The sequence below is a fragment of the Pimephales promelas genome, chromosome 5, assembly GCF_988280905.1.
Source record: "Pimephales promelas chromosome 5, fPimPro1.hap1.1, whole genome shotgun sequence".
Taxonomy (NCBI): domain Eukaryota; kingdom Metazoa; phylum Chordata; class Actinopteri; order Cypriniformes; family Leuciscidae; genus Pimephales; species Pimephales promelas.
This window is the reverse complement of record NC_142773.1, coordinates 41,620,196-41,634,963: the sequence shown is the minus strand read 5'-3', so window position 1 is coordinate 41,634,963 and position 14,768 is coordinate 41,620,196. Positions and strand designations below refer to the sequence as shown.

The 14,768-nt window shown below is 36.8% G+C and overlaps 1 protein-coding gene across 1 annotated transcript; it reads left to right on the top strand.

Annotated features, from left to right (window-relative positions):
- Nucleotides 1-1,864: 1,864 nt before the first annotated feature.
- rx2 (retinal homeobox gene 2) lies at nt 1,865-8,763 on the top strand. The gene is made up of 3 exons (XM_089130711.1): nt 1,865-2,156; nt 6,711-6,976; nt 8,218-8,763. The coding sequence occupies exons 1-3, from the start codon at nt 1,865-1,867 to the stop codon at nt 8,659-8,661; spliced, it is 1,002 nt and encodes a 333-aa protein (XP_088986837.1). The 3' UTR covers nt 8,662-8,763.
- Nucleotides 8,764-14,768: the final 6,005 nt, after the last annotated feature.

Below are 14,768 nucleotides of genomic sequence, written 5' to 3'. Positions count from 1 at the left end.
TTTAGTCTTCATCTTACTTTTATTTTGTAAACTGTGAATTTAAATTTGAAATATTCATAAGACAAAAAAAGTAGCATTACTACTTCACAGAAACTAAACAAAGATAACTGAATTTGCATACATTAACATTTAATACATGATACATGCTTTTGATTGATGGAAAATTACTACTTTATAAACTCTCTTATCTTCTGACTGATTATGTACATTGCTTGAAACACAAGTGGCAAATTTCTCACTCTTAGAAGAAATGGTTCTATTTAGAACCAGAAATGGTTCCATCCCCCGCTTCATATATGGAACTGCAAAATGGTTCTATATAGAACCATTTTTTTTGGTAAAAGGTTCTATTGGCCAAGTATGGAACACCAGGGTTCTATATAGAACCCAGAGGAACCCTTTTTTCAAGAGTGTATAGAACCTTTTAGGGGTTCCAAATACGTAGCGCTGATAGAACCTTTTAAGGTTCTATATAGAACCTTTTCTTCTAAGAGTGTGTGGATCGAAACTATTTCAATAGAAATTCAATTTGTGCAAATGAACCTCATAATAAGGATTCATTCACTGTCAATAAAGTTGGGATGGATGAGAACAAAGGCATATAAAGACAATGATCTCGTGCACAATGTTTCTTTGTCATTTTATAACATTGTTTGTAACTTTTCAAAGCAGGAGAATAAAGCATCTGAACTCTATTGAGGCATGTAAAACATAAATGGACAGAGCCGCAGATTTATCAATTGAATAAAAGAAAAGAAAGAAAACTATCATCATGCAAAAGATGCATAACTGTTTGAGCAGGATATTAATACTTGGATAACAATGCTGGGTTGTTTGAACCCAAATGTTGGGTCAAATATGCACAAACCCAAAAGTTGTGTTAAAAATGTCATTTCAAATGAACCCAACTTCAACTTTAAATTTTTTAATTGCATTTTTAACCCAACATTTGGGTTTGACCATATCTGACAAACAACCCAGCATTTTTTAGAGTGTATAGGCATTATTTTTCAAATTAATAGAAATATATAATACCTATACAACAACAAATAATGCATGTAATACACACACTCTAAAAATGCTGGGTTGTTTTAACCCAGACAAATCCAAACATTGGGTTAAAAATGCAATTAAAAAATGTAACCCAATGGCTAGGTTTGTCCATATTTGACCCAAAGTTGGCTTAAAACAACCCAGCATTTTTTTTAGAGATGCAGTACAAGATATAAGACATTATTTTCAAAGATTATTAAAGATGCATACCTCAAACACAGAGGACAAATAAGTAGTTAGTTGTCTATTAAGAGTACACTCTGGGTTGTTTTAACCCAAATTTGGGTCAAATATGGACAAACCCAAATGTTGGGTCAAAAATGTCATTTAAACATGTAACCCAATGGCTGAGTTTGTCCATATTTGACCCAAAGATGGGTTAAAACAACCCAGCATTTTTTTAGAGAGTAAAGAGCTGTGAGATGAACGTGGATGGCAGATCAGATATTGTAATTTGATCATAATTGGACAAGAAATGTTTTGTCCTTCGAATCTGATAACAGAATGAGACTCTGTTGAGAGTTTCAGAAACTTCAGCGAAAGCATCTGAAACAGACTAAGAGATTTTCTCCAGAGGATGCATCATGCATATATTATATTTGATAAGAAGAATCATATCTTTTATAACACCACCTGATTTTATAAACACTGTCAGAAATTGTTGACATCTTTAATGTCTCATTAACATCTGCTTAACATTCTTGCACAGATCTTTGATAGATTATCTCTCTGACATATTGGTACCGGATCGTCTTTTGGACATAATTTGCACGTGTTTCCCCCGAGGAGACTTACCTTAAGGGCAGATTGGATGCATTTGTCACTGGATACGATGAACATGGTGGACGATGGCTGCCTCTCGTCGGACAACTATCACGACCTGGGTAAAGGTGGCGCCTCGGGCATGGCAGGCCGCGTTCACAGCATCGACGTGATTCTGGGCTTCAGTAAAGACCAGGATCCTCTGCTCAACCCGGTCGGGCCTGGCGACACACACAAAGTAGATGGAGTGGACCTGGGAGAACAGGAGAAACAAGTGACCTCTGACCCCTACGGTCACCTGCAAAGTCTTCCGGACAGCTCACAGCAGTCAGCATATCACGGTGAGAATCTGTTGGCTTACTCAACGACAGGGACAGGATCAAGGACTAAGCAAAAAAAAAGAAAAAAAAAGAAAAGTATATACACTCTAAATAATACTGCCTTGTTTTAACCCAAATTTGGGTCAAACATGGACAAACCCAAATTTTGGGTTAAAATTGTCATTTAAAATCTTCAACTTTCAATTTCAACTGTAAATTTTTAAGTTAGATTTTTAACCCAACATTTGGGTTTGTCCATATTTGACCCAAATTTGGGTTGAAACAACCCAGCATTTTTTAGAGTGTGTATATATATATATGTGTGTGTGTGTGTGTGTGTGTGTAAATATATTTGAGTTAAAATTGGGGAAGCGACTTAAAACATTTGTTTTGTGATTTGTTCATTGCAAAAGACTGTAAATTCTGCAAATAAACCTGATTTGCAATGGGGGTTGAATAATTTTGATTACAGCTGTATATATATATATATATATATATATACACACATAAATGTGAATTTATATGCACAAAAATAATTTTATATAAAATAATTGTATTGCTATTTATATATACGGTGAAACTCGACAAATTAAAATATTGTGCAAAAGTTAATTTATTTCAGTAATTCAACCTAAAAGGTGAAACTAATATATTATATAGACTCATTACATGCAAAGTGAGATATTTCAAGCCTTTATAAGTTATAATTTTGATGATTATGGCTTACAGATATGAAAACCCCAAATTCAAAATTAGAATATTGTGAAAATGTTTTCATATCTGTAAGCCATAATCATCACAATTATAACAAATAAAGGCTTGAAATATCTCAATTTGCATGTAATGAGTCTATATAATAGTTTCACCTTTTAAGTTGAATTACTGAAATAAATGAACTTTTTGAGTTTCACCTGTACAAAATAGCAATTTTTTAAATTATTTTATATATATATATATTTATATATATATATATATATATATATATGGAACCTTAAGGGCTCTGCCAGGTGCTTCATATACTGTAAAATCTTTTAGGGCTTTCCATAATTGGATCATTTTATGGATATAATTTTTATTAATTAAAGTTTTAAATACATTTTTTATTATTTAATTTGTGTTTTCATAATTTATAAATACTTTATCACAAGAAGAAATTAAACATTAACGTATTACACCAACTTTTAAGACGTTTCTAGAACCTTTTTGATATAACTGCCAAATGGTTCTTTTTCAAATCTAGTCAAGAACCCTAGAGTTCTACATAGAACCCCACAGGACCTTTAGTTCTAAGAGTGAGAGAGAATGCATGCAAAAAGTGCAGGTTTTGGGATTACAACTTGTCAGTGTATATTTCAATAACATATTTATTTATTAACTTATCTATTGCTGTGAAAATGTGCATTTGTGTGCATAAAGACGACAACATTTTATGAAAAGGGTTTCTCTTGCATGAAAAGAGTCCTGCAAGTCTATGTGATCTAGATTTAACTTCAGTCGCTTTTCGGTGTAAGTGGGATTTCTTTCACCTGTTTAAAGTCTGATGACTTAGTAATGTAACAGCACACCTGGAATCACTCATACCGTACAAGACAAAGTGCACAGCAAAAATGAATGCTTAGGGTTGCATGTTTCAGATTTCTATTCAATAGTGATGCATGATTTAGAAAACAAATAATCTAAGTAAGATAAATATTTTCTGACCACTTGGATTATTGTCAACATTTTGATAAAACATGTCGGTTATTACAAATATTTTGCCTAAATACATTTGCATAACAATCACTGTGAAATAGTGTGAATAGTTAGTTTTGTTGCGACCGGTGGTCGTTTGCATAAACTGCTTAGACTAGACTAGTCCTTTTCCTTCAAGACTGGTAACTTTTAAAAATCAGTTTTATTGTACATTAAAATCAGTCTAATTTGAATTAGAAAAGAAAGGCTGATTACTTCTGCTAGTTGTTTCTTAACACATGTGTCATAGTGGCTGTTTATGCAACCTAATTTAATAAATAATATCCCATTGATTACTCCACATCCTGGATAATTTATTGTGAAAAAACGTTACATTGTCATAGCATTATAGGTGCGAAGCCTGATTAACGGTAATCACTGTAACTAGTGATTACATTAATAACTTAATGACAAAATTACGTCGAGTGGCACTTTGTGAAACAACTTAAACATGCAGATTATATTGTAATTCATATACATTTCACAGGCTTAATAACAAATAATGATACTCTAATTAACCTTAGACATGTAGTTGGTGCATGAAAGTTTAACGTTTAACATTGAACTAATGAACTGATTTGAATCCTGCCCAACTTAATTAGATTCAACCTGGATCTGCCTCACCACAACATGCGGCTCGTGTTTGCTCTTAGCGGTTTCTGAGAAATGAAAATCTCCACTGTTGTCAGGCCGGTCGAAACGCTGCGGTCCTGAGTGAACCTCTTAACGGCTGGATTAGCAGTCTTGGCCACATGAGGTCTACAGGTTTAACCGGTGACATCTGCGTGCTTGGATTACTGATAAGACTTACTTACCATGACAGAAGTGATGGAACTCACAAATCTCTTATTTTCTAGGCATTCATACAATCGAAAGGTTAAAGGGATAGTTCACCCCAAATCGGTAATGACTCTCCCTCGTGTTGTTCAACCCCGTCTTCAGAACACAAATGAATATATTTCTGATTAAATCTGAGAGCTGGATCACTCCTCCTAAGGGATCGAAACTTGCCGGCCCAGAAAAGTTATTAAAGACATCGTTAAAATAGTCCGAGTGTCTACAGTGGCAAGTTTATAAAGTGACGAGAATACTCTTTGTGTGCAAAAAACAAACAAAAATAACAACTTTATTCAACTATTTTCTATTCATTTCATATTCGTAGGTCACATAGTGTAACAGCGCAGAGCTGTTGTGTTGTACGTCACACGTAGGCTCACCATTGGCCGACGCTTGTCATGTGTGTGATATGTGCGACCTAGCAACCACCTAGAACACTCTATCAACTTCTTAGCAACACCCTGGCAACCACCTAGAACACCTTAGCGATCGCCTAGCAGCACCTTAGTAGCCAGAAAGGAGTAGCAATCACTCAGAAAACCCTAGCAACTTATTTGCAGCACCCTAGCAACCAGCCAGAATGGACTAGCAACATCCTAAAAATTCTGTAGCAACTATTTGCAGAACTCTAGCAATTACTTAGGAATGCTCAAGAAACCACCCAAAACACCCTAGCAACAACCTATCAATGCTGTAGTAACTAGCCAAAAAACTATAGAAATTTCTTAGCAACGCCCTAGCAACCATCCACAACACCCAAGAAATGTCCAAGAAATTCCGAACCAACTACCCAGAAATTTCTTAGCAACCACCCAAACAACCACCTAGCAATGCTGTAGTAACCACCCAGAAAACCTAGCAACTTCTTAGCAACGCCCTAACAACCATCCAGGGCACCCTAAAAACGTCCTAGATACTCCCAGAAAACTCTAGCAATTTTTAAACAACCACCTAGAAATGATGCAGCAACCACCTAGAACACTATTGCAACTTATTAACTACACCCTAGCAACCACTAGGAAACACTCCATCAACTTCTTAGCAACACTCTAGCAACCACCTAGAACACCTTAGTGATCACCTAGCAGCACCTTAGTAGCAACCTCTCAGAACACTATAAAAACTGTATCAATCTATAGCAATCACTCAGAAATACCTAGCAACTCAGAAATACCCTAGCAACCAGCCAGAATGGTATAGCAACATCCTAGAAATTCTGTAGCAACTATTTAGAGAACTCTAGCAATGCTCAAGAAACCACCCAAAAACCTCAGCAACAACCTATCAATGCTGTAGTAACAAGTCAAAAAACTATAGAAACTTCTTAGCAACGCCCTAGCAACCATCCACAGCATTCTAGAAACGTTCAAGAAATTCCGAACCAACTACCCAGAAAATTCAAGCAATGTCTTAGCAACCACCCAAACAACCACCTAGCAATGCTGTAGTAACCACCCAGAAAACCTAGCAACTTCTTAGCAACGCCCTAACAACCATCCAGAGCACCCTAAAAACATCCTAGATATTATTCCCAGAAAACTGTAGCAATTTTTAAACAACCACCTAGAAATGATGCAGCAACCACCTAGAACACTATAGCAACTTCTTAACTACATCCTAGCAACCACTAGGAAACACACTATCAACTTCTTAGCAACGCCCTAGCAACCATCCACAGCATTCTAGAAAATTCCAAGCAATTCCGAACCAACTACCCAGAAAATTCAAGCAATTTCTTAGCAACCACCCAAACAACCATCCAGAGCACCCTAAAAATATTCCCAGACTCTAGCAATTTTTAAACAACCACCTTGAAATGCTGTAGCAACCACCCAGAAAACCCTAGCAACTTCTTAGCAACGCCCTAGTAACCACCCAGAACACCCTAGCAATGCCTTAGCAACCACTCGGAAGGACCTAGCAACCACATTAAAACCCATTAGCAAACTTTAATTCTTTAATGTACTTTACCTCTGAAATAAACAGCAGTCCGTTTTATCTGTTCCTGCACTGTAGATACTGGGCTTTTCTCCACGGAGAAGTGTGGAGATGCAGATCTGGGAGATCCACGGAGCAATGTGGAGAGTGACAGCCGTTCCCCGGATGCCCCGGATGAGGATCAACCTAAAAAGAAACACAGACGCAACAGAACCACGTTCACCACCTATCAGTTGCACGAGCTGGAACGAGCCTTCGAGAAGTCCCACTACCCGGATGTGTACAGTCGAGAAGAGCTGGCCATGAAAGTCAACCTCCCAGAAGTTCGAGTTCAGGTAAGCTTTGGGCAATACAAGCTGGGACACTTAATGGTATTAGATAGACTCTGTAAAGGCGCAGTGATCAATGAAATCGTCACCTTGACATCGGGGTGATTTGTAATGGTCTTATTTGTAATGATAGGGCATTACATGGTAGAGCTGCATTATTCTGGATAAACTGAGAATCCTACCACCACCATTCTGAACAGACGACTAAACAAAATAACGTCATTTACTAGAGGTTATGATAAACTGTTAGTTGCAGCTGTCTATTTAAAGGAGTAGTTCACTTTTAAAAAAAACTTTTGCTGATAATTTACTCACCCCCATGTCATCCAAGATGTCCATGTCTTTCTTTCTTCAGTTGAAAAGAAATTAAGGTTTTTGATGAAAACATTCCAGGATTTTTCTCCATATAATGGACTTCAATGGGGTCCAAACAGTTCAAGGTCCAAAAGAGAGTTTCAGTACGAACTGCAAACTGTTCAAAGGGCTAGGGTTAACCCTAACCCTAACCCTAACCCTAACCCTTCAAACGATTCCAGACGATGAATAAGGGTCTTATCAAACGAAACGATCCCTCATTTAAAAAAAAATAGCAAAGTTTAAGTTTTATAAGCTCAAATGGTCGCCTTGCTGTGTACTGTGATGCGCGTTCGTGACTCTCCTGTTCGAACTCGTTCATCAAAACGAACAAATCTTTTTTCCGAGTCAATTTGTTCGTTTCATCAACCAAATGACTCGAAAAAAGATTCGTTTTTACGACTTCGAACAGGAGAGTCACGAACGCACATCAAGGCGACCATTTGAGCTTATAAAACTTAAAATTTGCTATTTATTTTTTAAATGAGCGATCGTTTCGCTTGATAAGACCCTTATTCATTGTCTGGTGTCGTTTAAAGCCCTTTGAAGCTGCACTGAAACTCTCAACCGTTTGGACCCCATTGAAGTCCATTATATGGAGAAAATCCTGGAATGTTTTCATCAAAAACCTTAATTTCTTTTCGACTGAAGAAAGAAAGACATGGACATCTTGGATGACATGGGGGCGAGTAAATTATCAGCAAAAGTTTTTTTAACCCCTTCCCCTTAGTTTTTTTAGTTTCCCTTCCCCGATCAAAAGGAGAATTGGGAGAGCCCTTACTCTCAAGGAGTAAGACGGATAATTGGGATTCACCCTTAGTCTTCTGTGGACAGATGAGTCGAACTAAGTTTCTGTGCCAGGAATTCATGTCTAAATAATTCTTATCGTATAGGTGTGGTTCCAGAACCGGCGTGCAAAATGGCGGCGGCAAGAAAAAATGGACTCGGGAAGCATGAAGCTCCACGACTCTCCCATGCTGTCCTTCAACCGACCCAGTATGGCTCCCAATGTGGGTCCCATGAGTAATTCTCTACCCCTGGACCCCTGGTTGTCCTCTCCGCTCTCCAGTGCCACTTCCATGCACAGCATCCCGGGCTTCATGGGACCGAGCCAAAGCCTCCAGCCCGCATATACGGGCCACCCAGGCTTTCTGAACTCTTCTCCAGGAATGGTGCAGGGAATGCAACCAATGCCACCTCCTCCTTACCAGTGTTCCCCAGCATTTAATGAGAAATACCCGTTGGATGACGTAGACCGCAGTTCTAGCATTGCAGCTTTGAGGATGAAGGCCAAGGAGCACATTCAGTCCATGGACAAAACCTGGCAACCCATGTAACGGGGAAAGGGTGAACATTACATTATTTTATTGGGATCTCAATGGGACATGATGCATTTTTGTAAATTGTTTTTTAGGAATGATCAGCATCAGATCATTAGGATTAGGGTTCAGCCAAACGCAATGAAGCGACGAGGAAAATTAAAAGAAATGTGAATTTAATGACCTTTACGTTTGAGGATATCTTCGTAACAACACGCCTGGAGTCTGACCTGCTTGGCACGTTGGATTTGAAATCATTTGGCAACAAAGCACGGACATTTTGGAATTGTAGAGTTTCTTACCTCTTACGTGCAGATGTCAAGCTCCTTAGGATTTTGGGTTTCAGTCGGTGTCAAGCGTCTCTGGTGATCATTGAGCCAGGTTGAGGACTCGCAATGGCAAGTTTGGCACATTGGCTAATTTAACCGGACAGTGCCGCTCAGGATACCTCAATACCTGTTCAGAGGTTCAATTCATATACCATCCATGAGGATCGATTAGAAGAAATCACTTGATTTTGATTTAACAGGTCAAATAAACCTAGGAACTGAATGTATTTTATTCAATTGTAACGTACATGAGTAGTTGCATTATCAAGCCATGGTGTGAATATCATTTCTAAATCACTTGCATTTAGTTAAGCAGTGCCACAATCCTCTTCAATCATATAAACAAGTTGTGAAATGTCAAAAGTCCCAAACGGTGAATTTCATGAAGAAATCTGGGCTTTATTTCATCCCCAAAACAAGAGAACCTTATAAGAAATTATATTTTAGAAGAAGAAAATTTAGACCTATTTTATAATGCATTTACCCCCTAAATTCTCATTACGGTAATTCAGTATTTAATTAAAATTATATATACTGTATGTACACTCTATATAAATATAATAGTAACAGTACAATTTATTTTAAATGCTATTAAATATTAATAGTATTAAATAATAAATCTAATAAAAATTACGGCTGTCAAACGATTAATCGCATCCTGAATAAAAGTTTGTGTTTACATAATATATGTGGGTGCACTTATATATATATTTTTTAAATATTTGTAATTATTTATATATACAATTTAATTAAAATATAAAATGTTTATATTTATATATAAATCTATAAAATTTAATTAAAATTAGGGCTGTGCAAAAATTAATTGTGATTAATCCCATCCAAAATAAAAGTCTGTGTTTACATAATATATTTGTGTGTGCTGGATATAATTATTTTGTATATATAAATACACACACATGCATGTATATATTTAAGAAAATGTGTTATTCATATATAAAATATTTATATTTATATAATATTGATTATGTATTTATATACAGTATATATATATACAGAATATAAGTGCAAATAATTCTTAAATATATACATGCATGCATAGGTATTTATATATACAAAATAATTATATACAGCACACACAAATATATTATGTAAACACAGACTTTTATTTTGGATGTGATTAATCGCAATTAATTTTTGCACAGCCCTAATTAAAATATACATTTTTTTATATTTATATATAATATAAATTATATATAAATATATACACAGTATATAGATGTACTTATATATATAAAATAATTATACACAGTGCACCCACATATATTACGTAAACACAAACTTTTATTTTGGATGCGATTAATCGCGATTAATCGTTTGACAGCCCCAAAAAAAATATATTAAATTAATTATTTTTCACATTAGCTTTCTAAATCATTTCTAATAATTTGTAATTTCATTTATTTTTCCTTTTGTTTTGGGGTTAAAATATGACCTGCCTGGGAACTTGATAGTTTATTTTGCATAATTTGATGTCTTAAAAAAATATCTCCCATATTTAAATCAAAGCTTACTCCAAAACACACACCCAATTTTAATATGACGTCAATGGCTTTGTAGTTATTGGCCCTATCCACTTTAAGCAATGTTGAGAGATTATACGGCCAGAAAATAAAGTAAACAGCATTTGCAATGCTTTCGAATATTTTAGTCATTGCATTAGATGAGTAAAAATCAAAGCAATTGGCAAGTGATGAAACAACAGATCAAGTGAAAAGGATGACTAAAACACCAGTTGATTACAACTGATTGACATTCCCACATTTATAAGTGTTAGTGAAGGGAAAAAAGGACCACTTTACAGTTTGACACACACTGTCTAAGCAGTGATTTCTCAATACAGAAACTTTGTGAGGTCATTAGCGGATTGTGTTGCTGTCATAGCAGGTGTGTGTGAGGACGCGGAAAGAGCGGCTCCCCAGCGGGACTCTTCATTGTTTAAGATTATCGATTGCCCCTCTGCTCTGAACTAATGGGCGTCCCAGACAGGTGTCAGAACCGCATGCACGTCACTTAAATGTGCAAACGATGTCCAGTGAATCGATCAAACAACTTGGAGAAACAAGCTGTGTCTTAGTAGATTTCTTCTCACTTCTCCTAGAAGTGGATGGGATACAGTCACCGAGACTTCATAACACTTTGTGGACACTGTAACTATGCAAAGTGAAAAAATATACATATCATGATCCATTTTTATGCACTGTGTGAACTAAAATGGTTGCAAATGGTGCAAAACGAAAGCTTGATGCATTCTACGGTATGTTTATTATATAGAAGAAGAGTCATTAATAAAATAGAGTTCTTATAAAAGCACGGTTTATGGATTTCTGTGAACTACGATGAAGCCAAAGAAGATAGCGTTTTCTTTAAAGATGTGTAGCCGGAGTTGTTGCAGCTTTATCATTGTGACATGCATATTAACTGTCGATATGTTTGTTTTGCGGGGTTGTGATTGAAAATGTCTTTAGGTTTTTTTGTTTTTGTTTCGAGATACGTTTTTTTTTGCACTAACAATTCAATTGGAATAAAGATGAATGATAAAATTGCATGACTGGTTAACTTTTAACATTTATAAAACAGAAAGCTAACTCAAAACTTCATTTAAATATAATTAAATGTAAAACGTGCTCATCTGATAAATCATATTATTGACATAATTTCAGTTTTTCAGGAGAATATTTAATTGATTATTTTTAAAACACATTTACAGTGTGTGTTGCAACCGTCAGGGTGTTCTTAAAGGAGTAGTTCACTTTTAAAAAAAACTTTTGCTGATAATTTGCTCGCCCCCATGTCATCCAAGATGTCCATGTCTTTCTTTCTTCAGTCGGTTTTTGATGAAAACATTCCAGGATTTTTCTCCATATAATGGACTTCAATGGGGTCCAAACGGTTCAAGGTCCGAAAAGAAAGAAACCTCCTGTTCGAACTCGTTCATCATCTTTTTTCGAGTCATTTCGTTCGTTGAATCAACCAAATGACTCGAAAAAAGATGAGTTTGAACAGGAGAGTCACGAACGCGCAGAGCAAGGCGAACATTTGTGCTTATAAAACTTAAACTTTTGTATTTAATTTTTAAATGACTGCTCGTGTCGCTAGATAAGACCCTTATTCATCGTCTGGTGTCGTTTAAAGTCCTTTGAAGCTGCACTGAAACTCTCATTTGGACCTTGAACCGTTTGGTCCCCATTGAAGTCCATTATATGAAGAAAATCCTGGAATGTTTTCATCTGAAACCTTAATTTCTTTTCGACTGAAGAAAGAAAGACATGGACATCTTGGATAGCATGGTTTTTAAAGTGAACTACTCCTTTAAATATCACACATACATAAGTCATTGTAGCTCAACTAGTGATTGAAAGCGTTTTCCCCTCATTAATGAGTGTGTTCAGTGGCCCTGACTAGGTTGCGGGTGTAGTGACCTGTCCTCGCCTGCCCTTGGTTAACGGCACCAGGCCAGCCCGTTAAGAAGATGAGCCGGCCGTCCATCAGCCCTCCACAGGGGACAGAGCAGGGGTGTGTGTGTGTGTGTGTGTGTGTGCACCTACGACCGCTCCTAATTGCCCCACGTCCCGCTGCCGGTTTCCATGCTTCACTGACACAAAACATACAGTCCTCTTAAATCAAACGACATAACATGACAGAGTTTGAAACATTAATGCCATTTATATACACATTTTCTAATCATAAATGTACTGAGATCTTCTTGTAATCTATAGTTCCGCTCAAGCATCCTAGTTTGCAAGACAGAATAACAGTAAAAAGCAACTATGTAGAGAACATGCCAATGTTATAAATAAATAATCTTCCAGTATTTTTTACTTGTTTATTTACAATTATCTAAACATACTAGAGAAACAAAATAGCTTGATATATTAAAGGTACACAATGTATCTTTTGTCCCTCTAGTGGTTAAAAAACAAAACTGCATGCATTTTGCGGTAGAAAGTTGTGAATGAAAAAGGCTTGTCCCCTTACATTGTAACACAGTGCTACAACTACCCATAATGAAAGGACACTTTAAAATAGATAATGCTTTACAATACGCCGATTGGCCTAAGTTAACCTTGTCTGACAGCTTTCTCGAAAATCACTGACCAGTGAAAAAGACAGTCATCTTGATTTTGCCAAGTAGAAACGGTCCTGTTTCAACATTCCTGTCCCTAAATGTAGTCCTTTCCCAATCCCTATCCCTAAACCTAACCCTGGTGATGATGTGTAAGTACTTCGCCCTGGTTCTAAGCCTAAACCTGACATAAACTGTAAACTTGTTCCTCAAATCTGATGAGGAAAGTTGATCCAGGAACATGTGGTTCTTGGTGAAATCACGTTCACCAGACAAAGACACCGCATGCCAGTTTTCAAGTCAATCGGACTGATTGAACTAATTCGTGTTTTTTTTTTTTTACATTATAGCGCCACCAAGTGGTCAGTCACTTTGTTCTTTTGCACGCAACCACAGATCGAGCCCGTACAAAAGTGCATCGAGTTTGGTGTAATCATCTTATTCTGTTCAAGAGGGAAAGCCGTTTTAGTAAAAGTGGCCGTGCCCACTTCAAAAAGTTTTGGCGACTTTTTTGAACGCTACTGACAATCAGATCCAGAGAATCTTTCTGCCCTGGTTTAGTTCAGATCGGGTGAAAACCTAGGACAGGTAGACTACACTCTTAGAAGGAAAGGTTCTATATAGCACCTTAAAAGGTTCTATCAGCGCTACGTATTTGGAACCTCTGAAAGGTTCTATACACTCTTAAAAAAAGGGTTCCTCTGGGTTCTATATAGAACCATGGGGTTCCATACTTGGCCAATAGAACCTTTTACCAAAAAAAAAATGGTTCTATATAGAACCATTTTGGAGTTCCATATATGAAGCGGGGGATGGAACCATTTCTGGTTCTAAATAGAACCATTTAAGAGTGTACACAAGGACCTAAACAACCAAAAATCCCCCAAATTCCAATAATATGAGACACTTGAGACGGCAATGATCCATTTAGAACTTTTGATCGCTGTAGCGCCACCATCAGGCCGATTAGGGCGAGATTTGGTGTCGTTGTAGACGGTGTGAGTACTACCATCCCTCAAAGTTTCAAATCTCTACGACTTACGGTTTGGTCTGCCCGGACATTTTTAGGGGAGAATGCCGATCCTTGGAAATTCTAACAATTACAATTACAAAACAGCCCTAAATATATGAATCTTCATTATCAAATAAAGTATGAGTGATGTGATGTTGTGACATGACATGACCCGTGACGAGTGTCGGCAGACAAACGTGAAGTAGAGGTCAGAGGTCAGAGGCTGACCGGTGCTCATTTTGACAATGATGTCAGTTCAGGGACTTCTACATGGATGCTGGCTGGTTTAATTGAAGGAATTTAGCATTACTTAATAACAAGCGACAGGTGACTAAAATGAAACACTTTATTTATCTGATGGGGAAAATGCTCCAATAAACTGAACAGGCTTACATTTAGACCAGAAAACGTGGTGATCATCCATGCAAAACTAATATTTAGATATTTGTATCAGGACAAAAATACTGAGTAAAATAACTTTTTCAGTGTTCATTCGCCACACTACTCTCTAAATATAGGCTATTGTGAAAAAACACATCTGTCTATCTCAGGTATAGAGCTGAAAATAAACTCTTGAAACTGTTTAGAAGAGCTCTTCCTCCTCAGTGAACTAACAACTGCAACACTGACCGTGTGATTCACTGCTAAACTCATTCGCCTGCGCTGTATTTTCCTCGCTCGGGCGAGCTGGGTCTGATAA

What these genes read in the sequence shown, in the direction of transcription:
- rx2 (XM_089130711.1), top strand. Translation starts at nt 1,865, where the DNA reads ATGCATTTGTCACTGGATACGATGAACATGGTGGACGATGGCTGCCTC. An exon ending in ACAGCAGTCAGCATATCACG is followed by an intron (nt 2,157 to 6,710) that starts GTGAGAATCTGT and finishes TTATCTGTTCCT; the next exon opens with GCACTGTAGATACTGGGCTT. An exon ending in TCCCAGAAGTTCGAGTTCAG is followed by an intron (nt 6,977 to 8,217) that starts GTAAGCTTTGGG and finishes CTTATCGTATAG; the next exon opens with GTGTGGTTCCAGAACCGGCG.